The sequence below is a fragment of the Passer domesticus genome, chromosome 10, assembly GCF_036417665.1.
Source record: "Passer domesticus isolate bPasDom1 chromosome 10, bPasDom1.hap1, whole genome shotgun sequence".
Lineage (NCBI taxonomy): Eukaryota > Metazoa > Chordata > Aves > Passeriformes > Passeridae > Passer > Passer domesticus.
Window position 1 is genome coordinate 41,941,186 of NC_087483.1, and position 24,948 is coordinate 41,966,133.

Here is a 24,948-nt window from a genome sequence, read left to right on the forward strand (position 1 = left end):
AAAACAACTGAGTGCCACCACTCACGTTATGAGGTTTAATTTAACCTGTAGTTATTTGATTTTTATAAATGGTATTTTTCATGAAAGGAGATGTTTGTGGAATAACCAAAACCATGTGGGAATACCTGACGAGAGTATTGTCACATTTTGACTCACAGCTCTTCTTGCAAGTAGGAAAATCCTTGCACCAAAACAAAACTTGTACCAAAACAAACTAACAAAAAAAAATCCACTGCTTGGTGTCATTGAAACAAATAAATCAATTACAGCAAGGGAAAACAACTTGTGGTGAAGGTTAGAAAAAATGAGGAATTATTTGGAAAAACTCAGTTGTCCATAAGTGAGCTGCCATATAATTGTCATACAAAAAGGCTCCAACTGGGTTTTTCCCCTCAAATTCTGTCTTCCTGATCCTTTTTCCCCAGTCAAACTTCAACACACAACCTGGGTCATTTTTGTTCCAAGCTCTGTGCTCAGAAAAGGCCACAGAAGAAACACAGGCAGCGACTGATGGGGATAATTCCTGTAAAACTCAGGTATTTCAATTTCCTGCTGCTGGCCACGGGGATTTGGGAGAGCTGGAGCTTTCCCAAGGGGTAAAGACCCTGGAGAGGGCAGGGAGCAGGGAATTCCTGGGCTGATGTGCTGGGAACAGGGACATTCCAGGAACAGGGACAGGGACATTCCCGAGCTGATGTGCTGGGAACAGGGACATTCCAGGAACAAGGACATTCCCGAGCTGATGTGCTAGGAACAGGGACATCCCGAGGTGATGTGCTGGGAACAGGGACATTCCAGGAACAGGGACATTCCAGGATCAAGGACATTCCCGAGCTGATGTGCTAGGAACAGGGACATCCCGAGGTGATGTGCTGGGAACAGGGACATGCCAGGGAACAGGGACATTCTCAAGCTGATGTGCTGGGTACAGGGACATCCCGAGGTGATGTGCTGGGAACAGGGACATTCCAGGAACAGGGACATTCCAGGAACAGGGACAGGGACATTAATTACCGAGCTGATGTGCTTCTGGGTCTCCTTGACGCGCTTCACCTCGGGCAGGTCGGGAATGGGAGTTCCTTTGCCAATGCTCTCCTTGTACTTCACCTGCAAGGAATGGGAATTAGGGCAGGGAAAAGGATCTACAGGAAAGCTTTCAGAGGTTCACAAAGAGCTTTGTCCTGATCTGTGCGGAGGGGAAGTTTGAAGGGCTTCACCACCTTCCCAAGGGATCCATGGCAAGGCAATTCAGCTGTTGAGTCACTGGGAATGGCACTGAAAGGGTTTTATAAAACCAGAAAAATTCCTTTAAACCTGACACTATTTAGCCTTTCTACCAGCCAAAGGAGAATTTGGGATGTGTAAAAATCCCTCCTATTTAATAAAAGTGAGAATCATCACACAAGTTTCAGCAGTGACAGTGCCATTGGATTTCTGCTTTGCTAACAACAAAAAAAGCCTTTCACAAGAGCATTTTTAACGTTTTTAACACATTCTGCATGAACAAACTGGCTGCAGTGTTAGTGCATGACACTAAATGACACCACCATTCAAAAAAGGCATGGAGGAGGTTTAGGAGCTTTGAAATAAAATTAATAGGTAAAATAGAGGGCTGTGACCTTTTAGATAACATCCAAGTTTGCCAGGACAAAACAAACAAAAAAATTCTCCACCAGAAAATTCAGTCTGAGCAGAGTAAAACAGATTTTCCTGGGAGATGGTCCCACCCTGGAACAGGTTGTGGAATCTTCACCCTGTGGGATACTCAAAACTCAGCTAATCCTAAAGCTGAGGGTTGGAATAGATGGTTTCAACACATCCCACCTAAATATTTATTTCTTTCTGTCCAAACTATATCTGGGATGAGATCAAATTGACAGCAAGATCTTTTATGGTTTAGAAATAGGTTGTGAGTAAGAAATAGAATGTTAATCATTAGAGAGGTTACTGTTAAAGTAACAAGGATGGGCAAAACCTTCCAGAAAGTCACCCTTGACTGGGTGGGTTATTGCCAAACCACTGTTAGCAAGATGTAAAGAAAAGAAAAAAAGAAAAAAAAATATTATTTCAAGTTGAATTAGCAGCAGTAGAGTGAGTATTAAAAACCAATCCTTGTGTACCGAGCTGATATTATCCTGGGTTCGTTTAACTCTCTGCATCTCTGGGGTCTTTTCAATTGTGGTTCCAGTTCCAATGTCTTCTTTATACAAAATCTTAACATTTAGAATGAAGACAACAAGGTTAAGCATCCAAAACACAACATTCTTGCTCCCAGACGCTGAATTTGGACACAACAGAGCAGCTGAAAGCCCAGAGGATCCACTCTGGTCGCTGCCTCTCTGAAGGTGTCCAAAGTGAGCACCATGTGGGGAAAAAACAGAGCTGATCTTTTATATTTAATGCTTTTTATGTAGGAGATAATTTATACAAAATATCAAATATATTTCAGTAGAATATTCCTGGGCTAGTGAAAAGAATTCCTGCCCATGGCAGGATGGAAGAAGATGAGCCTTAGGTTCCTTCCACCCATTCCATAATTCCATAATCAAAACAATTGTGGGCTAATTTTAGAACTGAAGATCATTATTTGCTCTAATTTGATTTATACAAATATTTTCCCCTTTGAACTTTGTTAATGGTGCTGGAGGCAAAATGCCACAGGAGACTTGATGGCAACAGGAACTGGGCAACAACTCAGGCACACAGAGCACGAGGGGCAGCAGGACAGGGAGGGACTGGCAGGGGAACAGCACAAAGGAAAGGGACAATAATTATATTCATTTAAGGAGGGACTGTTTGACTCTATCACAGCCGTGCCTGTGAAAGAGGGCAATCATCCCACAAAAACAGCAGGGAAAACACTTCATAAAGCCCAGCTAAACCTACTGTACCTGTAGGAGCAGCACCCAAAAATTGTAATGTTATTAAAGACATTAAAGTGTATTTTTTGGGCTGAGGAGTGAAGACAGAGGTGACCATACCGAGCTGAAATTCTTCTGGTTTTCCTTCACCCTCAGGATTTCTGGGGTGTCCTGAACCACTGTGACTTTTCCTTTACTGTTCTGTAGGTCTGACTGATACTGAAGCTGTGAAAATGGAAAATGGCAAGTGTTAACTTTATGCCGTACAAATTCCCTCACAGTTTTCTTCAAAAAATGAGATAAATATGGGAGATTTTTTAACTTATTTCTGGACTTACCATGCTAAAGTTCTTCTGATTCTCTCGGACCCTCTGCATTTCTGGTGTGTCAGCCACAGGCACGTAGTAGGGCATGCTCTTCTCTGCATCCTCCTTGTATTTTTTCTGATGGAAAACCCCAAATGGATTAAAATAGAAAACACAAAAGCAGCCAGAAACAAACTGAAGTTATTGATTGTTGAGTAGTGCCCGTCTTTGTGGAGATGTGAGTTCTTCTCTGTCTGACAGAAACTGAGATTATGCCTCTGTGCAAGATTTATTTTAGACAGCAGGTTATTGAGGAGTAGGAAATTAAGAAGAATCTGCTTAAAGAAGAATTAGCTTTGCAAAGCAAGAGAAATTATTGTGTCACTTGACAGAGCAGTAAAATTAATTTGATTATTGCCGTAGAATTCCAGAGCTCTGGAAAGAATTATTCCCTGGTGCCTCCTGAAGGCTGTGAGAAGGTTATTTGGGTGTTTCATTAGTATTTCCTGGAGTTCCCACATGAGCAGGATTAATTGCTGCACTCAAGATACCTGGCTGGAAAGGTTCTTGACCTGCTGGGCATGAATAATCTCTGGAGTATCAACAACACTGGTGTAGTTGGCTTTCTCCATTTCTGCCAATTGTTTGTATTTGATCTGTCGGGCAAAGCTCACGTTTAGGGGCCTCGGTTGTCGCTGCACAACAGCTCACACTGGGTTCACCCAGAAAAATCTGAATTTTCCTTTCTAGGGAGCTCAGAGAGTCAGGGTGGCACAGACCTGGCTGGCGATGTCGGTGGCGTTCCTGGCGCGCACGAAGTCCGGCGTCTCCAGCGCCAGCTCGGTCAGGCCCTTCCCGCGGATCTCCTGCTCCAGGGCTCGCTTGTACTCCTTCTGCAGGGAGCCAGGGGTGGGCAGGGCAAGGGGGTCAGGGTCAGGAACAGGGCCAGTCCCAACCAGGAGCACAGCCCACCCCAAATAGGAATAGCACAATCCCAGACCAGGCACAGTGCTGATTCCACACCAGGAGCAGTGCCCATCCCAAGCCAGGAACAGTGCCTATCCCAACCAGGAATAGTGCCAATCCCAAATAGGAATAATGCCAATCCCAAACCAAGAACAGTGCCGATCCCAACTAGGAACAGTGCCTGTCCCAAACCAGGAATATTGCCAATCCCAAATAGGAATAATGCCAATCCCAAACCAAGAACGGAGCCTATCCCAACTATGAACAGAGCCAATCCCAAACCAGGAACACTGCCCATCCAGAAGAGGAATAGCACAAATCCCAAACCAGGAACAGAGCCCATCCCAACCAGGAGCAGTGTCCATCCTAATCAGGAACAGCGCCTATCCCAAATAGAAATAATGCCAATCCCAAACCAGGAACAATGCTGTCCCAAACCAGGAACAGTGTTCATCCCAACCATGAACAGAGCCAATCTCAACCAGGAATAGTGCCCATCCCAAAGAGGAATAGCACAAATCCCAAACCAGGAACAGAGCCAAATATCAAACCTGGAATAGTGTCCATCCTAACCAGGAACAGAGCCCATCCTAATCAGGAACAGTGCCCATTCCAAACTAGGAACAGTGCCCATCCCAAACCAGGAACAGTGCCCATCCCAAATCAGGAACACCTCTAATATCAACTCATAATTATGCACACAAATTATATAATTTCAGATTATTTCAGTTTGTGCTTCATTACTTAAATCTTGGTTTAGTCCCTTGATTAATTAACTAATGAGTTCCTTGGGTGACTGTTGATCCCAGTTCCTGTTTCCCATCTGAATTCCTGGCAGTGACTGTGAGCCCAGGAAAGAGCTCTCTTCAAAGTCCACTTTGATCCTTATTCCCTCATCCATGTTCTTCCCTGGCCTCTACTCAGGAGTTTCCAGGGAATGGTGAAGTTCACACCAGTCTAAGGGCAGGGATGGATGGGATATTGGGAAGGAATTCCTGGCTGGGAGGGTGGGGAGGGATGGGATGGATTCCCAGAGCAGCTGGGGCTGCTCCTGGATCCCTGGCAGTGTCCCAGAGCAGCCTGGGATGGTGCAAGGTGTCCCTCCCAGGGCAGTTGGACATTCCATGCACTCAGGCATTTTCCAAGCAGCTCTCCCATACCTCGTTCAGGATTTGAGTGGCATTCTTGGCTCTCAGCATGTCTGGAGTCTCCTCTAGGGCTGTCAGTCCTTTCCCTTTGACTCCTTCCTCCAGATCCTTCCTGTACTCTTTCTGCAGGAGAAGGAAAAACACTGCAGAGCCAGACCAAAGGGAGTTTTACACTCTACCAACTTTGTTGCAAAAAAAAAAAATTAAAGAAAATGAAAGAAAGAAAGAGTTCCAAAAGCTCCAAAAGAAAAAAAAAAAAAAAAAAAAGAAATTTGAAAAACAAGAAAGAATATTGTAGAGGGTTATGGAAGAAGTACTCCAACAAAAGATAGGGATTATTGTGGAAGATCAATTGCCAAGGCACACGCATATGGACCTGTTAGGCTGAGGGAAGTCAGAGAGGGGCAGCACATGGGAATACAGTTAAGGGACAAGGAAGAAATGTCCATGGCAAATTAGCTGACAGCACAAAATGGATGTAAACATGCTCAGTGTGGGTGAGGAGAATGGGGGAGAAGAAGTGGGAATGCTGGAGGTGCTGCAGGAGGCAGAGGAAGGGAGCCCAGAGGAGCTGGTACCTCGCTCGCTATTTTGGTGGCGTATTTGACATGCAAGAGGGATGGTGTGACCTCCAGGCCAGTGAGGTTCCTGCCCTTCATGGACTCTTCAAAGTCCTTCTTATATTCTTTCTAATGAGAGCAAGAAGAAGAAGAAGGAAAGAAAAAAAAAAAGAAAAAAGAAAAAGCAAAAGAGCAAATATTTATTACAATATTTTTATAATGTGCAAAGCTGGGAGGGTGTCAAAATCACTGGGTAAGTTGATGCTAAATCCTCTTCCCACTAAAATTTGTGAAGCAGCTCATTGTTTTCTATGGAAATAGGACCTGATCCTGCCTTTATTTTTTATTTTTCTACTCATTCATCTATGCAGAGAAAGCATTCAAAGGTACCACAAGGACTAATGGCCTTATACAGCTGCTGTGCAGCCTCTGTCTGGGGCAGAAGAGGAATACATTTCAAATAAACGCAAAAAGGCTGCTCAAGAAAAGAAAATTACAGGTCAGAGAACCTGTGACAACAGACACACGCAAGGAATAAAAGAGTTTCTCAAAAATGGAGTTCTGAGGTAAAAAAAAAAAAGCAGAGCACTTTCTGTGTCCTGTGATAACACACAAACACTGTGTTGTGTTGTAAAAGTAAAATTAATTTTGTACCACATTCCTTACTCAAAGACTTGTTTAAGCTTCATTTAAAAAAATAATTACAGACAAACTCATTTCATGACAGGAAAGCGCCATGAATGTTCAATGCAGCATTTAACAACCATCATAAAGAAATATGAAATTATTATAATTTTTCAGTCTATCAGCCTGCACAAGGTGCAAGCAGAATTGCCTGTCAAATCCCTAAGTTTAATATAAAATACAAATTTCAAAGCTTTTCAGCCCATCAGTATTGATTTTACCTCGCTCTGCATGAGCTGAGACTCCTTTGCAGTCAGGTATGTGGGAGTTTCAAAGTCCAACATGGGCTTTCCTTTTTCCTTCTCATACTTTTCTCTGTATTTCACCTGAGAAGAAAAGACAGAAAGTCACCTTCCTAAATAATCAGAGACCTAATTAATCAAGTAGTATGTGCCTACTATCAGCAGCTCTGGGATAAAAATGGAATGTCTAATGCAGTTTGCCTTCCTGAAATCTGTATTATTGATCAGCACATGTAAAATTCGGTGTCCAGCAAGTAAAATGTCCATGAAGATGATTCCTGCTTTGAGTTCTATTTTCCAGACTTTCAGAGTGCTCAGTGAGGGAATGCTGTGGCCAAGTCAGAGCCTGATCCCAGACTGGGACAACAAAGACTGGCTTAAAAATTAATTACAGCCTCATTAACAACAGCCTGATTAACAGCCATTTCCTTGTGGTCCTTGGCTGTGGGACCTCTTTGCCTTTCCATGCCTTGAACAGCCCTGGGAGTGCCCAAGGCCAGGCTGGAGCAGCCTGGGAGGGTGGGAGGTGTCCCTGCCCAAGGCAGGGGTGGGTGTGATAATCCCAAATGTCCCTTGACCCTTCTGGAATTCTGTGCCAAGCACAGAACAATCAGCTGTGGCCCTTGCTGTTCTTGCAGTAATTCCCCTCTTGCTTTACAGCCAATAAATACTTGGAACAGAAAGGATCAGAGACCAAATGAGACTCTGACTTTCTCTGGAGTGATCCACTGTTTTATTCCAGAAGGAAAAACTCCAGGCATGTTGATAGTTTTGGTTAAAGCCATTTTGGATGCAGGAGAGGTCAGCAGAGCTCTCCTTTGGCTCGTGGAATGGATGAAGCAGTTGGAAATCCACTGTCAGCAACAACCCTAATTCCTTCAGTTCCCAGTGGTTCCCAGGTCCTTTATTTTCCAGAGATAAATCCCCCTGATAAATGTATTATCCTGTGTAAAAAGATCCATGTACAGCAGAGGTGAGCAACAGGGATTGGCTCTGGAATGAAGGAATCACAGGGAGATTTCATCTGTGTATTTTATGTTCTGCACTTGGAAATGGGCAGGTTCTGCTCCCTGGATCCTTCCCCAGGGGTGCAGTGCTGGTGGGGCAGAGAGGGACAGGGCATGTCCCAGCCTGGAGGATTCACTGGGAGGATTCTGATGGAATTTGGAGCTCAGTGAGTTGGGATAGGGACAAACACACGTCCAACTTACGTGGCTCTGGAGCTCTGAGGCCTCCCTGAGATGAACCTGTTCAAGATTATCTGGCACCACATGGTAGTGACCCTTACTCTTCTCATACTGCTTCTTGTACTGGTACTGAAGGGAAGGTGTCAAAAATCATCTCAATCAAAAAAAAAACCCCTCAGCAAATTTACTTCTTAGGTCCAATCAAAGCAACACTTCAACGGAATATCAGAGAGAAATTAGAAATGCAAGAAGTAAAACAAAAACCAAGAAGTTTAGAGTTGATATTGGGAGTTAAAGATGTGAGGGAATAGTTATTTTTTTTATGGTCATTTGGATTGCAACAAGGGTTTTGTTCAAACCAGGATTAAAAGAAGAAAAAGAAAGAGAAGAGTGGGTAATGAAGAGGCTGTACCAGGCAATAAAGGTTTTGCCTTTTCTCTTTATCAATTATTTTGTTAGGCATAATTATGTGGATTTACGATAGGGGAGTGTTAAACAAACATCCAGTAAGAGTAAAAAAAGTAAAGTAAAAAAAATACGGATTAAAAAAAATTAAATATAGTAATCAGCAAAGAAAAAATGAAAAAAATAAAAAGGTATTTGTTAGTGTAATGCAATCAGTTAAAAATGGGATCAAGAACCAGTCCAGTAAAAATGAGCAGAGTGTTTAAAACATGAGCAGTTCTGCAGTCAGTTAAAATAGGATCAAGATCCAACCCAGTAAAAATGATCAGTGTTTACAATATTAGCAGTACAGGAGATGAGCATTTCCCTTCCCAGGGCACACGCGCGGGGCAGCCGCCGGTTAGGGAGGCACCATTGGGAAGCAGAGGAAGAGATCACTACCAGGTGATGCCCATGGAGGTGCCCCAGGAGCAGCTGTTACAGGAGAGTTAGCAGGGAATTCCCTCGGGAATTCCCACCCTGGGAGCTGTGGGATCACCCGGAGCTTACAGCACTGGCGAGCTGGCTCGTGCTCAGCACGTGGTTCATGAGCAGCGACTCCTTCATGTCCGTCACGGGCTTGTGCAGCTTCTTCAGGTCTGCCTTGTACTTCACCTGCAGGGAACAAGGGTCAAACCCATCAGGAGAGGGCCCTGCTGGTCCAGCCTGCCCCGAGGGAGGTTCCAACCACACAAAGGAGGGATTTGGGAAAGCAGGATGGGATCTCCTCCCAGGAAAAGCCAAGGCGAACGTACCTCGCTGGCCATGTTGTGGGCGTCCTTCAGGGTCTTGTAGATTTTGGCCTCCTTCAAATCGTATTTTGGCTTTTTACCCAACTCTTTGGCAAAGTTCTCCTTGTATTTCACCTAAACAGAGAACAAGCAGGTGTCACGGCTGCTCTGCAGGACTCACTCTGCAGAAGGGCCCTGTTTCAGTGGGGCTGGCTGGCAGAAGAAGGAAAAGCACAGGAACTTGAAGGTGTCCAGTGAAAAAAGGATTATTTCAAAAATGACCTGAGATGGAAAGAAAATCTACATCTATCTGGCATTTACAAGATACCAGTTGCAATTTTTCATCCAGGTCACACCTCCTCATTGTAAAAATAAAAGAGCCAAGAGAATTGTGTCGCCAAAATTCTGACCTTTGGAGGTGAAGAGTTTTTCACTTCATGGGAACAGTCCATTGATTAAAGATGTTTCACAAAGACAGAGACAGGTATATTTAAAGTAAAATACAAGAAAATTATATATTATATAATATTAATATATAATATATAAAATATAATAATGTAAGAGTATACGGAAGAGTGTTAAAAAGAAATTTTTATACTCCACTTCTTGGAGAAATAAGAGCTTTAAAAACCTCAAGACTTTAGAGCACTGAAGATGTCAATACATCAAATACTTTTCTATCTATTGTTATGCACACAGTGTGTGCTGTCTGGATTACAGGAGGACATTAATCACAAACAGAGCAGTGACACAATTAATTACTGATGATAAATAATTATTTAGATTCTACAACAGTTTTAGTAACACTTCCAAAACACATCAGCTTCAGCCAAGCCAAACATAGCACTGTGAACCATCAGGATCTAGCAGATCCAGCCTGGAGGCACAGAAATATTGACAGGAATGAGAGTTTTTTAAACCCACAAGGAGAGTTGCTGGGAGATCAATGCAAAATCAAAAGCAAGCAAGCCAGACAGAGAAAATCCAACTAAAAAACACAACTGGACACACAAAGTGGACATGATGCTTTACAAAGTTTATGAGAAGAGACGTCCAAGAGAAAAAACAACTGCTAAAGATGATGCCAACCATTCTTTGCTCCCTCACTGCCCCTCCAGCAGCTCACTTTCCCTCAGAACCAAAACTATCTCAGCAAAGAATGTTTGAAAGACCAAGAGTGGAAAAAGAATGGAAAACCAGGATCTCATCACTGAAGTGGAACAAACAGAACTTCTTCTTTTTCTTGTAGATCAGTTTAGAATGGTTGCTTCTCCTGAGGAGATCCTTGGTTTTCCTGCAGACATCGTGGACATTACAACATCCAAACATGGCAGCAGACACAGCCAGACATGGAAAAAACAAAATCCCTTTTTTTTCACTTGGAAATACATGTGTAGAACTGAAATGGCACAGACCTGTCTGCTGCCACTCCCAAATGGGCAATCCAGGCTCTGGTCTTCTATTTTCCAAAGGTTTTGATGTGAGAAGAAGTTTAAGAAACAATGAGCTCTCACACCACTTTTCAGTGGGACTGATTCAGTCACAGCCTGCTCTTCCATTAGGAAATTCCAGCCAATAAAGCAGTTCTATTAAAGTTTAAATGAAGTTTTCATAGAAGTTTGAAGAGTTAAAATGAAGTTCTGGTGACTGTTCACTGAAAATTACCAGCACCATTGTTCAGGTTGGTCATACATATATATCTACACATGTATTTCCCTGTGATTTTTTTTTCATTTCTGGACAATAGCAGCTCAGATTTTAGATTTTTGGGTGAAAAAGGTGAGTTTTCACATTAAGTGAGTGCACTGAAACCTTCCAAAAACAACCTGGAAGCTCCAAAACCATTATGAAGGGCAGAATGACATGTAAAGCTTCACTGGGTGCTGCAGAATTGCAAGATAATTATGCGAGCAAGAGACAGATGCACAACAATGGCATTAAATGGCAGTTAATTAAATTCTCTTACATGACTACTTAGCATATTTGCTTTCTTAAAGGTTCTCATCCAGGGGGTGTCATAGGAAGCAGCTCCGTGGCCTCTCATGTGTTGTTTGAGGTACTCTGCCTACAACCAGCAGCAAGAAAGCAGGGTCAGAAAGGCAAAAATCCAGAATTCAAACACAAAAAGAGGTGAGAAAGAACCAAGAGGGACTGAGGTCCTGGCACAAGATTCTTTTAAAGATAGGAAGGAAAAAGGAAGTGGTTGAAAGAAACCAAGTGTCCGTTCAAAGGATGGAAAATAAGAGTTGGGTGAAGGCTGGTTCTGGTAAAGCCAATACACAAAAGAGCTAAAAAAGAACAGGGCAAACACTTCAGCTTCAGCATTTATGCCACAGCATCATCTTAAGAAAGTTTTCTATCTCCATTAATGACAGTAGAAAAGTTTAACAAAGAAATACTTTGTACTGGTATTTAATTTTTACTTCCCCACATTCCCTTCTTTTCCCTTTTCCCCTAATTTGGAAATAATTTCAGCTATAATCATTACATCATTCTGTAAATTTATTTTAAGTCTCATTTCTCTCACTGCTTTGAGTCTCACCAAGGTTTGATTTTGCCCTTACCTGGCTGGTCAGTTTGGACACCTCCTTGGCCAGCTCAATGTCTGGACGTCCCAGCATGGTCACACCCACACCTGCTGCTCCACGCTTCTTGTATTCAATCTAACCAAAGAAATAAATCCTTTAGGAGTCAGGAAACTCCCTTTTAATTATTCTGTTGGATTTTGTAATTAAATAAAGGCAAAAGGATTATACAGAAGGCTTAAAACCACTCACATTGCTGATTAACTTGGCAGCCTGAGTTGCTTTCTTGATATCTGGTCGATCTGCTATAGGTGTGTAGTGGAGTTTGGATTTGGCATCTTTCTTGTATTCAATCTAATCCATGGAAGAAGACAGATGAAAGAAAATTAATGAGAAAATTAAATTTATTTATTGGGAATACACCAGTTAAGGACAGAAAAACGTTGCTGAGAAAGCTTATGGATCTGGAAATCTGCTTGTCTGCAAGTGAAGAAATAAATATGTGCCTGAAGGGTTGAAAAAAAATTATAAGATGTGATTTACACCAGACTACTTGAAATCCTACAATGGGATTTAAATACAAACCCCTTATTTCAGTGCAATTTTATATTTGTAAATATTTGTACATTTATATTTCAAAATTACACCCCAACATGGAGGCTGGGAGGAGATTCAGAAATCCATAAAGTTGGGTTTTTCCAGCTGAATTTACTACATAACCTACTAAATTAATGGAAAAAGAGGCAAACTTACTGTGCTCTGGTTTTTAGCAACTTCCATGGCATGTTTCACCTCAGGAGGCTCCAGCATGACAGAATAATTGGATTTGCCTTTCTCCTTCACAAACTTCTTCTTGTAGTTTGTCTGTCAAGAACAACGAGGGCCACATGTGAGTTTTTAATGTCACACAGAGGAAAATGCTGCAGAAACTTTGTTAAAAAAGCTCCTTGAAACTTCTGTAGGCGGATAAAGAGGAATCACCTCATTCCCAAAATGTGTTGGCTGCAGCTTTTGGAGCTGGGATTAGAAAAGCTCAGCTTTGGGAATGCTGAGCTGGGTCTGAACTCACCTCGCTGACGTTCTTGGTCACCTCCTTGACGTGGACAGTGTCCCTGGTCTCGGGCAGGGTGGTGAAGGAGCCATGGGGCAGCTGCTTCTTGCTCTGCTCCTTGTACTTGTTCTGCCAGCACAGGGGAAAGCCAGGTCAAAGCCAGCAGCTCCAGGATGGAATTCAATCCAGTTAAATGAGGAAGTAAATGAATGCTTTACCTCAGACACCAGAGAGCTGACGTTCTTAGCCAGCAGGATCTGGGGGGTGTCTGGAACAACGTGGTACGTCCCACGGGCTTTGTTGTGCTTCTCTTTGTATTTTATCTAGCAGGAAGGAAAGATAGTAATTTCAATAATGTGCTTTTTGTCTTCTGGCAGAATAAAAAGCAATTAGTACAGTCACGTTTGCTTGTTAGTGCAAATTTTTCAGAAAATCCCATATTTTGACATTTTACAACCTAATCACTACATTCCTATGGCTCTCACTTGGATTTTTTTTAATATCCTGAATACTAACATACTGTTAGTAATTATTAAAGATATTTTGTGTTATTATTAAAGGTATTTTGTGCTATTTTCTCCAGATACTTCCTGATTTAAATATCAGGAATATAGAGATGCACCTGGGTGTAAGGTCTAGGGGTGTTCAGGCAATGGTAACTTTGAATATAAATTTATTCCATTAACTAGGCCAGTGGCTTCTACAAGACCAAATTTATACAGTCAATTTGTTAATTAAATAAATCAAATAATGAAGTGAGACTGAGAACAACTGTCCAAAGCTTCATTGCTAATCTAATTATATTTGCAATGGAACAGTTTAGTAGTGAGTAAAATGGTAGTAAGGAATTTGGAGAGGAAAGGTGAGTTCAGTGCTTACATCACTGGCCAGGATGGCATTATTGAGGGCCAACACTGTGTTTTTATCATCTGTGACAGAGAGTTTGCACCCCTTGAGGAATTCCCGGTCCAGTTTGTATTCATACTGCAGGAAGGAAAAAGAAAAGAGTAAGTGAGTGAGTCTCTGATCTTCTCCAGTTTAAAAATATTCTGAATAGGAGAGGTGGGGAAATGGAATATTCAGTGTATTTTGATTTTCTTACATCACTCTGCTGCAGAGAGGACTTGGCTGCTTGGACAAAGTCAGGCCTGTCAGCAATCAGGTGCCAGTGGGCTTTGGCTGCTTCGTATTTCTTCTTATAGTCCAGCTGTGTCCAGGGAAAAAACAAACAGGAAGAGTTCGTGGGAAACTGGGACTTTGCACACAACATACAGAGGCCAGCTCTCTTTTGGTCTGTGAGAAGAGGTGAGAAAATATATCTACAGCAGACTAGGGCTTTTCTCTGGGTCAGGCACAGCCCAGCCACTGCAGGTTTTCCACTGCTGGGTGGAGAAAGGGATATGAAGGTGGAGGATGGGATATGAAGGACTGAAATGATGTCCTGACTTTGGAGAAGGGGAGAGCTTTCAGATTTTTCCTACTGAAATGGGTGTTGGGCACCAATAAGAGAAAACACAGGAAAGTTTTCAAAGAGGCTTTGCTTTGTGTCCAAGAGCATCATCCCATGGAATTCCTGGGACAGTTGTGTCTCTGCCAGGAAGACAGGGGACAGCTGGAAGAATGGGATGTGTGACATACAGGAACCTCAAGGACCAGAGTGAGCACCTCAGTATGAAATAAATTAAAACATATTTTCTTCCAGCAGCGTAAGGATTAGAAGCAATGCCCAAAAAATTCAGTGGAATTTAATTTCTTGTGAAATAATTTCTTGTGGAAATAATTCCTTGTGACTTCCACTGCCAGTTCCCAACACCCTCCAGAATAAAATTAAGCCATGAACAGGACAGAACTCACGTTGCTGTTCAGTTTGTAGGCGTGCCTGGGAGTTTTGATGTGAACTGAATCTGCCACGACGTTGCAGCGAGATTTGCTCCTCTCATACATTTCTTTGTATTTCAGCTGAAGAAAGACAAAGATGCAAAAAATGTGTGCAAAGATCAGATCAGCACCAACAAGAAAATCATCCAAATATGAAGAACTTAATTAAAATTGCTCCTGTCTGGATAAAATCTTAATAGGAGAAAATGACTGGAGGTGGCACTCAGGGCTCTGGGCTGGTGATGAGGGGAAGTTGGGCACAGCTTTAATTTGATGGTCTTGAAGGCTTTTCCAACCTAAATAATTCTGGGATTCTATGAAAAATAAATTCTGTTGATACAACTTGATATCAAGCACCTGCCTGAAGGAGAGTTTTCTCCAGCAGCACGTCTCTTTATAGAGAAAATGAGGCAGTTTTAACTCACCATGAGGCACAGACTAAGATGGAACAAAATCTATTTATGACCAGTAATTCTGAATAGTTCTAGATTTTTGCAGCCAAAAGAAATCCTTTGAAGAAACTTATTTTCTGATAGTTACAATAATTGAAAACTCTTTCAGAAAATCTCAGCACTCAGTTTGGAGCTTAAAATATGTCCTTCAATTCACATGTCTGTCTCTCAATGATCCACTTTAGTATCTGGATAAAAATTATTATTTTTTTCTCCTGGATCTACTAACTATGTAGAAATCCAGGGAGCATCTGGATGTGATTCAGGCTACTTATTCTGACAGTATTACACTGAATTTCAGCAGTTTCAGTATCCTTATTTATGGATACCTAAGGAACAAAGAAACAAAGGACAGAGAGAAAGAGTAGGAGAAGGAATTAGGAGCAGGAGTCCTAAATTATTTATTATTCTATCCACTCCTTCCTCCTTTCTCTCTCCTTCTTACTTTTCTATTGCTCTAGAATCAAAACATATTTATTTTAGATCAGAATATTTACCTTACATATTCACAGTATCCAAGAAATAAGAAATTAATAAACACAGCAATACATTAAATATTTTATTCAAGCCTCGAAAGAAAAAGCCACTAGAGGAAGAAAAACCAGAAAAAAAAAATCTCCAGATTAGTGATTTAGAGACCACTTCCAGCTCATGGCTTTTGTTTCTAGTGAGGGCTGGTTTGTCCAGCAAAAAAAATGTTCTAGGAGCTCCAAAAGAAAATTCTATGTAAGACCTCCTGAAAAACTGTGTTTTGAAAGAGCACTGAATGCAGACAGAGTTCTACAGGCCAGTATGGTCTAAGAAGGTGATGATTTCCACTGACAGCGTTACACAGGAGTGACAAACATTGGCTACCAAGTTAAAAAGTGAATTTTGGGTGGTTTCGATGCCACAGAGGATTCACTCACGTCACTGATCCTGTCCTTGACCTTGCGCACGTGCAGCAGCATTGGCGTGTCCTGGATGGTGGTGTAGCCCTTGGGCTTGGCTTTGTTGTACTCCAGCTTGTAAATAATCTGAAGGGACAAATTGGGGCTTGGGTTATTTCTTGGAATCCTTGGAGTCAGCTGGGAACTCCCTGGGGGTGATTGTCCCATCCCAAAGGATGCACACTTACGTCACTGATCTGCTTGTTGACCTTTGTGGTCCGTAAATACTCTGGAGTATCCAGAACTGTGGTGTATTTGTCTTTCTTCTTCTCATAGTCCTTCTTGTACTGAATCTGGGGATGGGAATGGCTCTAAGTTAACCACACACAGCAGGGCAAAACCTCTCCCAGAGGTGGGATTATATCCATGGGCAAAATTGCAAAACCCTCCCACAAAGCCAAAGAAAGCAGAACATGCACCATGAGCTGAATTGCAGACCCCTTCCTGGCCCAGGAGGCTGCCTGCTTGTTTGTCTGATTCATTTTGTAGTTATTTCAAGCTAAAAATCTCCAGGACTGAGCTAAAAAAATCAATCCTTGCAGACCAGATGCTTTAAAATTTCATAATGGACAATATCTCATTTTTAAATATTCATATTGGTTGAAATTTGGACTTGGTGATCTTGGAGGTCATTTCCAGCCTTAATGATTCTGTGATCAGAGTGAAGAGAAATGTAAATCATCTCATACAGCAGGAGATGAAAATATTACCAAATATATCCCAATGCCAGGGTATTTTCAAGGCTTTGGCAGCAGGATTTATGCCTTGATAATGATTTTCTTAAGGATCAGCTTGCCCTGCTCAGGTTTCTAAACCTTTTCTCACAGAGTTCACCAAGAGAGAACAGGTTCACCAAGGATGGAAATTCATTGTAGGCAGCCTCAAGGCAGCTGGAAAAGGTTAGAATACATTTTTTAAAAAAGAATTTTCATGCTCTACCCTTTATCAGAAAATAAACCCATGCATTTGAAATGGGACTGTGACAGACAAAATATGAAAAATGATAAACAAATAATCAATGATAACACGGAGTGAACTCGGGGGACATGCAGGTCAGACATTTGTTTTTTAAATTCAAACATACTCAAAGTTACCTGCAAGGAGTTTGTACTGAAAGAATATAAATCCACAGAAAAATGGAACACAAATGTCTGAAAGACCTTCAGTAATTTATTACTGAAGAATGTCACTATGGGCACAGGCAATAACAAATTACAATTCCCTCTGACAGAATGGTTTTCCACTGCTGCATTTCCAGTCTATCATTTATACTCCAATTCATGATCAGGAATGATTTTTCCTCTGCAAAGGGTGAGCTGATTGCCAGCAGCTGTGATTTCAGAGCAAAAATAACTGTTCTGTGTCTAACACCATTCTGGGCACAGTGGGAGATAAATGTTGGGATCTCCCTGGCAAATCCATCATGTTCTCCCTGAATTAAGGAACTGGGGCTATCAAAGGTGGCCAGGCCAAGAAATGGTGTCAGAATGAGAACTGGGTTAGGGAAATACCAGGAACAGCTAACATCCAATATCTGAAATGTACAGAAAATTGCTTTTTTTTATACAAATATGCGAAATACATACTAATTGTTTATAATAAAGGAGAAAATGGGGACAAGCTCAGCCTGAGCTGAGCCATGTCCAAGTGACAGCAAATATTGTTTCAGATATTCTGTTTTCTTTTACCACAGCCAGCATTAAGCAGAAGGAGGAAGCTTTGGGGTCTGAAGTCCATGGAAATAGAGGGAGCAGTAAATTTGCCAAGTCCAAGCGGCTACAGTGGCATCTAAGGCGTCCTAGAGCAGCAGCTCTGCAGATTACCTGGCTCCACAGGTATGTGTTGTAGAGTGCTGTCAGCATATCTGGCCTCAGAATTTCATTGCATCCGTGCTGCAGGAGCATCTTGGCAAAGGACTTATAGCTTTTCTGTCCATGCAAATGGCAACCAAGGACAAGAGAGACCCATGAACAACATGAACAACGACACAGCTCTAGATCCCAGGCACTTGGAGAGTGGAGAGATTTAGGCAAGGTGCTGTATGTATTCAGCCACATGTGCATACAATTCACATCTGGATAACTAACACTGCCAAGGGTAAATATGAACAAGTTTTCCTGCTCTCATTTTAAGGAAGTTGTGAATTTTTGGGGGGAGATGAGAGTAAATTAGAGATTAAGCCCTGTTGCTTTATCTAGAAATGAGCAAGAAGATTTTAAAAGAGAGGTAATAAAACAATAAATGTTTGAATCTGCATTTTTAAGACCTCTCCAGTGGCTTCAGAAGGGAGGGGATCCCTGATGTCCATTGATGCACAATAATGGAAGTACATACAGGACAGATGGACAGAGCAGCTCACACAAAAAGTGGCTCCTTTTTGGGTGGCAGGATGGAGATTGAGTGAAGAGTGAAGAAACATGACAAAAACCACAGGGCTGTGACACTGCTGGGCGTGAGGGTGGCACACAGAGCTGCTCCAGTGCCCCCACAGTACCTGACTGCTCAGGGTGCTGCCCCACTTGGCCAGCAGGTTCCTGGGATCATCCACAATAACGCTGTACCTAGCTTTGAGCTTCTCATAGGCTGCTTTATATAATTTCTGCTCAGAATAGCACATACAGTGTAACAAGAGAGGGTTAAGATACAGAGAGATCACTGGTATAATCTCTTTACAGGCTGGGGTTGAAGGTCATGTTCAAAAGAGAAAAATATATTAAAAATAATAATAAAAAAAAAACCAACCCTGAACAAATAAACTTTTTTTAAAAAAATCAAACATCTCAAAACAACAACAAAAAAAACCAAATAAAAAACCACAAAAACCCAAACAAAAAAAACCAAAACAAAACAAAAACTAAATTAAAAAAACAATTAAAAAACCCCAAACCAAAAAAAAAACACCAAAAAACCCTCATAAAAATCCAAAAAACAAAACAAAAAAGCACCCCAAAAATAAACAAACAAAAAATCAACAAAAACCCCCAACAAACAAAAAACCCAAACAAACAAAAAACTGAAACAAAGAAAAGCCCAAAAACCAAACCAAAACAAAAAACTAAACTAAAACAAAAAAAACCAACCAAACAAACAAACAAAAAAAAACAAAACAAAAAGAAAAGAAAAAAAGAGAGGAAGAATATTTCCAAATGCTAATTGCATTTCTACATCGCCTCTGGAAAGCCTACAGTTTAAGGATGTCTCTATTCCACCCCACCAATAAGCAATTTTATGACTGATTTTCTCCATGAAAAGTAACTGCAGAAGCAACCCTGTGTTGTAGATTCCTGAGCTGAGTCCAAAGAGAACACAATGAGATGTTATTAAAAAACATCACTTATATAACAGAAGATATTTAGGCAAGCATTTCAATATATGGAGCTCCCATTGGTAAAATTTCACCTGTTTATGTTTCTGATATTAATTTTTTCCTTATTTGCCCTATGAGCAATTATTAGACTGAATAATCTTCATAAACATTCTGGTATTTGTTCAACAAATTTGTAAAACAGCTTTTCTTACCTAGAACAGGCAATGCAATAATCAACTTACTGACAGATAATGGTATGACACAATGGCTGGTGAAAAAGAATGAGATATTAAGATATAAACCTAAATATTTGCTTCTTTGCTGAAAAGCTTCAGATTTTGATGGGCTGTTCCAACTCTAAGCTGATGGGAATCACCCTGAATGTGGTGTTTTCCATGGAATTTGTCCTGGGGTGTAGAGCACAAATCCTACAAGCTCCAGAAGAGATTTGAATTTTAAACCCAGGGGTGCTCATTAATTATTAGGTTGTGTCAGTTGTTTCTTTAGCACTACTGGAGGAAAATAAGAAAAAGTTGAGTGGTAGAGTTGAAAAATTCCAGGCAAAAATCACTGAAATTAAACAAGCTGTGGAAAATTCAGACATAACTCTGTCTTGCTAACACCAATAAAGACTTTATCAATGTTTTAGGAAAGCAATTGGAATTCTGCCCACACCTTTTTGAGATGGAAACCAACACTCAGGGTTCCTGTACCAGCACATTATTCAAGTCAGCAAAGGAAAAGTTCCTTTGCCATGAAAAATTAATGAACAGGGGTGGGGATTTCACCTTCTAGGCTCTGCAAACCTGTTCTGTCCTAACACCCAGAAGAACAACAAGCTTGCCTTTCATGACTTTAGTCTGATCTTAAAGCACCTTTAAGCCTGATTTTAAGGAAGGACAACCTTCAACTCTGTATTTACCCATAGCCCAACTCCTGAAGGCTGAGCCTAGAGGAATCTTTACTTACCGCATCCATCAGCTGAGTTGCATATTTAAAATGTTCATTGCTTGGAGAGTCAGCCACATACTTGAACTTGGACTTGGTCTTCTCAAAGTTCTCCTTGTACTTACACTGCAGCCAGAGAAAAGCAAACACACTAAACCCAGCCCATGTTAGCCCGAAGAAGAGTAACACAATGAAAATGTGATTTTAGAGAGAACTTGTGGCAAAAAAATTGGTGAAATTATTGCATTTGTGAGTTAACTTTTCTACCAGCAACAAGTAGTTGTAAATGGACAGCAAATGTCCAAAACCACTCAGCAACAGTTCAGAGTGTGTCACTCACCCCACTGTAGAGTACTTTATTCTTCTCTGCCAGGACAAAACTTGGAGTATCCCACACATAGCAGCCAGTGCCTTTGAGCCATTCCAGGTCTTCCTTGTATTTAACCTTTAGAAAAGAAGTAAAAAGACTCAGCTTTAAGCAGATAATCAGTGCTGAAATGAACCTCAGCCCAGGGTGTGGCAAAGAGAGCTACATCCATTATAAAATAAATTAGTTTCTCCTATTTTTGTGATGGACTCAGTTTATTCACACACATAATCTGTCATTAGCTGTTGCAGTTCCTGTGTGGATTAAAGATAATGTGCAGGTAAGGGGTTATTGTGTATGTACAGAAATGTACAATTATAGGTTGTTACAGGGCTAAACAAATCTAAGCAAATACAAATGAAATTAATTAAAACTGTCTGCTAATTTGACAAGGGGCTGTGCTGCAGTTTTAGCCATCAGATTCTGTCTGATTGTAAATCACTGAAAAACTTCAGCTGCTTTCCCTTTGTTGAGAAAGCAGGTTTGGGCTCATTCTGGAGACCACTTTGAACCTCCATTGTGGGCCGTGCAGGAGCTGCTGGGACTCACATCACTGATGGCATCCGTGACCAGGCGGTGGTGGAAGTGCTCGGGCCGGTCTGGGATGGATCTCCAGATTCCCAGCTGGCTCATGTAATTCTCCTTATACTTCACCTGCAGAGAAAATAGAAGAATTAACAAAAAAAATCAAAGAGAACACTCCAGAAAACACAAAAGTTTCATTATTTTCCCCCCTGAAACAGCAGAACTAAAAGAGTGGAAACGAGATTAACTTGTAACACCAACAGCAATCAATATTCCAGAGAAAGAAAGAAATCAACACTGATAATGCTGAGCTTTTCCTAATTATTTGACATATTGAAATGGAACAAAAGGCTAAGTGGCCTATTTTAGATTATTAAGTGTCAAACACTAATTAGGAATGAAGATGTACATACACTGCTGATGTCATCAGTGACCTTCCTGTGGTAGACAATGTCCAGAGCATCCTTCACTGTGTGGTATTTGCCCTTGGTGTTCTCAAAGGTTTCTTTGTAGCGCAGCTGGGAGGGAAAAAAAAACCACAAAAGAAGGGATTAATGTGCCAGGAGCTGTTTGTTACACTCCTCACTTCTCAGGAATGATACCCAGAGATATGCTGCTCTCTGACATCCCAATGTAAGCCCTGAGGAATTTTAGGAGGCTGCAATTGCCTACAATCAAGTGTGATTTCATTGAGACTTGTGGTGAAAATTACAGGGAATTTCACCCAATTCACTTGCAGACTGAGGAACAAACATCCCTGCACCCCAGGAGTGCTCTCTAGAGTAGCACAGGTGCCACTTCTGGCATAAAAATCTTCCCTGCCCTCCTCTAGAAGAAAGCAGGAAGATCATCCCAGACTTTCTCAGAGGAGAAGTTTCCAAGTGCAGAAGAGCTGGAATGCTTCATGGCAGTATTTAAAAATCACTCTTAGAGCAGTAAGACTAAATAAACCCTAGAACAAAGCACCAGCCCTGCACATATCCTTTCACATCCTGCTGGTTCTGAAATATATGGAAAAGCTCTCACAAATGAGCATTTTTAAATTGGCTTAAATCACAAATAACCATTCCACGCTTGAAAAAATCAATTTCACCTTAACAACCTCCTGTGCAGCAGCTCAGGTAATTTTTCTCTCTACTCTATTTCTGAATTTAAAAAATGAACACATTCCCAGTGACAGAGCAGTTTACTGCTAACACAAAACTAAGCAAAAAAAGCTGATAAAAGTTATTTTATCCTAGCCCCAGCATCAATCACTTCACTCCAGCCTGTTCCATTTGGAGACTTGATGTGTAAGCAAATTATTTTAAATCTGCTTTTACTTTGCTGTACAGCCACTCTTCAGTGCAAAGGAAAATGAAAATGAATTTTAAAAATTGGAAGAGAAAAAGAGGCATTGCAGTAGAATCAAATTAAACTTAATAATGTTCCTAATTTCAAATGGAAATAGACATGTCAATAAGGGGACTTCCTTGATGGGGGACACTGAGATATTCTGTGCTTTGTTCCCCACTGCCTTTTGTTGTTCTTTCCATGGAGAATGCAAGGAGAAGCAGCAGGGGGTGTTCCTGGAGTACTCACATCACTGGCATTCAGGTAGGCTCTCTTGGCTCTGATCAGCACTGGGGTGTCAGGGACTGGGGTGTATTTGTCCTTCATCTTCTCATACTGGATTTTGTACTTTTTCTGAGAGAGACACAAAAGGGAAGAGTCAACATTGCAATCTTAGAAGCATTTGCCAACTTGGAAAAAAAAAATTGTCTTACAAAATCGTAAAACGTGTTTTCAGAATGTTTAATTTCACCAGAACTTACAAGGAAATGTGGAACTAAAGCATAAGAGAGCAAAAAATAAATGAAGGCTAAACAGATTTGAGCCTTGAAATTAGCACTAAAATTAGAAATGAAACTTCTGAAGAGTTCAGCAGAGTGGCAGCAAATTAGAAAACAAGATTTTACCTCGCTGATCATGTCCTTGACATTCCTGGCATGTGCAAAGGCTTGAGTCTGACCATCAGCATGATGGTGGGGTCTCTCCTTCGTGGCAAGCTCCACGTACAAGTACTGCAGAAAAAAGAAAATAATCAAAAACCCCCACACTTCTACTAAATTCTACCTTATGTCTCTGAAAAACAGCTGCAAATTCACAATATAAACATAACCACCAATTTCTAGGAATTCTACATTGCTTGGAAAAGGCCTGGAAAGATTTTGCTGTACTTCAACAATATATTTAGAATGATCCACTGATTGATTTTCATATCAGCACAATTTTTTCACCTGGCTCTGTATTTTTTGTCCTGTCTTGGCTCTTATGAAGTCAGGTGTATCAAGGATGGAAGTGTATTTCGTCTTCAGCTCATTGCCTGCAGCTCTGTAAACCAGCTGGAAAAAGACAGGTCCAGGAATTATTTCTTCTGCTATCGTTCAGAAGCTGCACAGTCACAGCTTTGCTATTATAACATCTCATCTATTCCAGTAAAAACGCAGGGAGGGGTTAATTACAGCTACAAAATTGTGCAGAAATAACAGAATTTACCTCACTCAGATGGGTTTTTAGTTCCTGCACTGCTCTGTATCCAGGAGTATCCAACACCACCTGGACTTTAGGCCACATTTTCTTGGCAGTACTTGTGTAGATATAATTAGACTGGAAAGGAAAAGCAGCATTAATAAAGGAAATTTTACAGTGCAACCCAACTGTGCTCTGAAACAACAAATTGGCTGCACGGCACAAAATTCTCTCATTCTTTGCTCATTTTCATCTGCTTCACTTCCTGCGTGCACAGAAATAAATCCATTGTTGTCCTGCTCAGTTCCCAGGGGAAAACTCTTACCCAGAGCTTGCGGAGGTCACGGGCACGGACCATGTCAGGAGTGTCATAGAGGAAGCAGCCCAAGCCCTTCAGCCACCTCAGGTCCTCTTTGTATTTAATCTACGAGAGAAATTCAAATCAACGGCCGACCTTTGGGATCATTTCAATCTCTCGTCCTTAAATGCAGTAAGAAAGGATTTTTTTTTGTTACAGAACAGAAAGGGAGTGAGAGAAACCCAACCCCAGTCCCAGCAGAGAGGTTTGGACCTCACTGCAGGTGCTGCTTACGTCACTGGTGATGTCCCCAACGTAGCGACAGTGCAGCACGTGAGGGGTGTAGGGCAGGGAGATCAGGTGGCCCTGCATCTTGAAGAAATCTGACTTGTAGATGAGCTGGAAAACAAGGAACAAAAGAGCATTTCACCTGTTTGGTCAGGGGATAATGTCAGTTTCTTCAGTTGCTCTGTTAGGAAGGCACCTACATCGCTGACGGCCTCCTGGGTGGCTCTGACTTGGCGGATTTCAGGCGTGTCAGGGGTGGTGTGAATCTTGTCCTTGTTCTTGTGGTAGGTTGCCCTGTACAGCCTCTGTCACAAGAGACAACATTCTGCATTTGAACACAGCTCAAAACCTTGAAATGGCAAAGAAGTTCCGTGCAGCGTAAGCACTTCTTACACAAATTACTGTTTTCTACCTAGGAAAAGCCCTTCTTACACAAATTACTGTTTTCTACCTAGGAAAAGCCCTTCTTACACAAATTACTGTTTTCTACCCATTAATTGTTCAATAAATCGTGGAAATCTCAGACTCTAATCCTAAAAACATGTCAATTCATATACTGAATTTTCATGCTATTAAAGCCAATAATCAAAGAAGTGAGTGTATATATATATATATATATTAAAAAAAACCCTAAAACTATTGTGACACAATTTTTTACAGATACAATCATTTCTGTTCAACTTTAATCACAGCTAACAAAATCAGGCTGCAGTTTTATATTATGGTAATAGTTTCAGCCTG

General features: G+C 41.2%; 1 protein-coding gene across 1 annotated transcript in view; it reads right to left on the reverse strand.

The window, feature by feature from the left end:
* The window catches only part of NEB (nebulin), a 97,113-nt gene that overhangs the window by 15,552 nt on the left and 56,613 nt on the right, over positions 1-24,948 (reverse strand). Inside the window, exons 96-130 of the mRNA XM_064435573.1 lie at positions 24,408-24,512; positions 24,214-24,318; positions 23,947-24,045; positions 23,649-23,759; positions 23,390-23,494; positions 23,069-23,173; positions 22,692-22,796; positions 21,524-21,628; positions 21,135-21,239; positions 20,559-20,663; positions 20,240-20,344; positions 17,787-17,891; positions 16,152-16,256; positions 15,943-16,050; positions 14,559-14,663; positions 13,807-13,911; positions 13,584-13,688; positions 12,923-13,027; positions 12,723-12,833; positions 12,407-12,517; positions 11,906-12,007; positions 11,693-11,791; positions 11,095-11,193; positions 9,153-9,263; positions 8,908-9,012; positions 7,978-8,082; positions 6,746-6,850; positions 5,859-5,969; positions 5,293-5,403; positions 3,946-4,059; positions 3,718-3,822; positions 3,200-3,304; positions 2,982-3,086; positions 2,121-2,213; positions 1,015-1,107 (exon numbers count right to left, since the gene is read on the reverse strand). Coding sequence (XP_064291643.1) covers positions 1,015-1,107; positions 2,121-2,213; positions 2,982-3,086; positions 3,200-3,304; positions 3,718-3,822; positions 3,946-4,059; positions 5,293-5,403; positions 5,859-5,969; positions 6,746-6,850; positions 7,978-8,082; positions 8,908-9,012; positions 9,153-9,263; positions 11,095-11,193; positions 11,693-11,791; positions 11,906-12,007; positions 12,407-12,517; positions 12,723-12,833; positions 12,923-13,027; positions 13,584-13,688; positions 13,807-13,911; positions 14,559-14,663; positions 15,943-16,050; positions 16,152-16,256; positions 17,787-17,891; positions 20,240-20,344; positions 20,559-20,663; positions 21,135-21,239; positions 21,524-21,628; positions 22,692-22,796; positions 23,069-23,173; positions 23,390-23,494; positions 23,649-23,759; positions 23,947-24,045; positions 24,214-24,318; positions 24,408-24,512 — 3,678 coding nt within the window. The remainder of the gene's footprint in view (positions 1-1,014; positions 1,108-2,120; positions 2,214-2,981; positions 3,087-3,199; positions 3,305-3,717; positions 3,823-3,945; positions 4,060-5,292; positions 5,404-5,858; positions 5,970-6,745; positions 6,851-7,977; positions 8,083-8,907; positions 9,013-9,152; positions 9,264-11,094; positions 11,194-11,692; positions 11,792-11,905; positions 12,008-12,406; positions 12,518-12,722; positions 12,834-12,922; positions 13,028-13,583; positions 13,689-13,806; positions 13,912-14,558; positions 14,664-15,942; positions 16,051-16,151; positions 16,257-17,786; positions 17,892-20,239; positions 20,345-20,558; positions 20,664-21,134; positions 21,240-21,523; positions 21,629-22,691; positions 22,797-23,068; positions 23,174-23,389; positions 23,495-23,648; positions 23,760-23,946; positions 24,046-24,213; positions 24,319-24,407; positions 24,513-24,948) is intronic.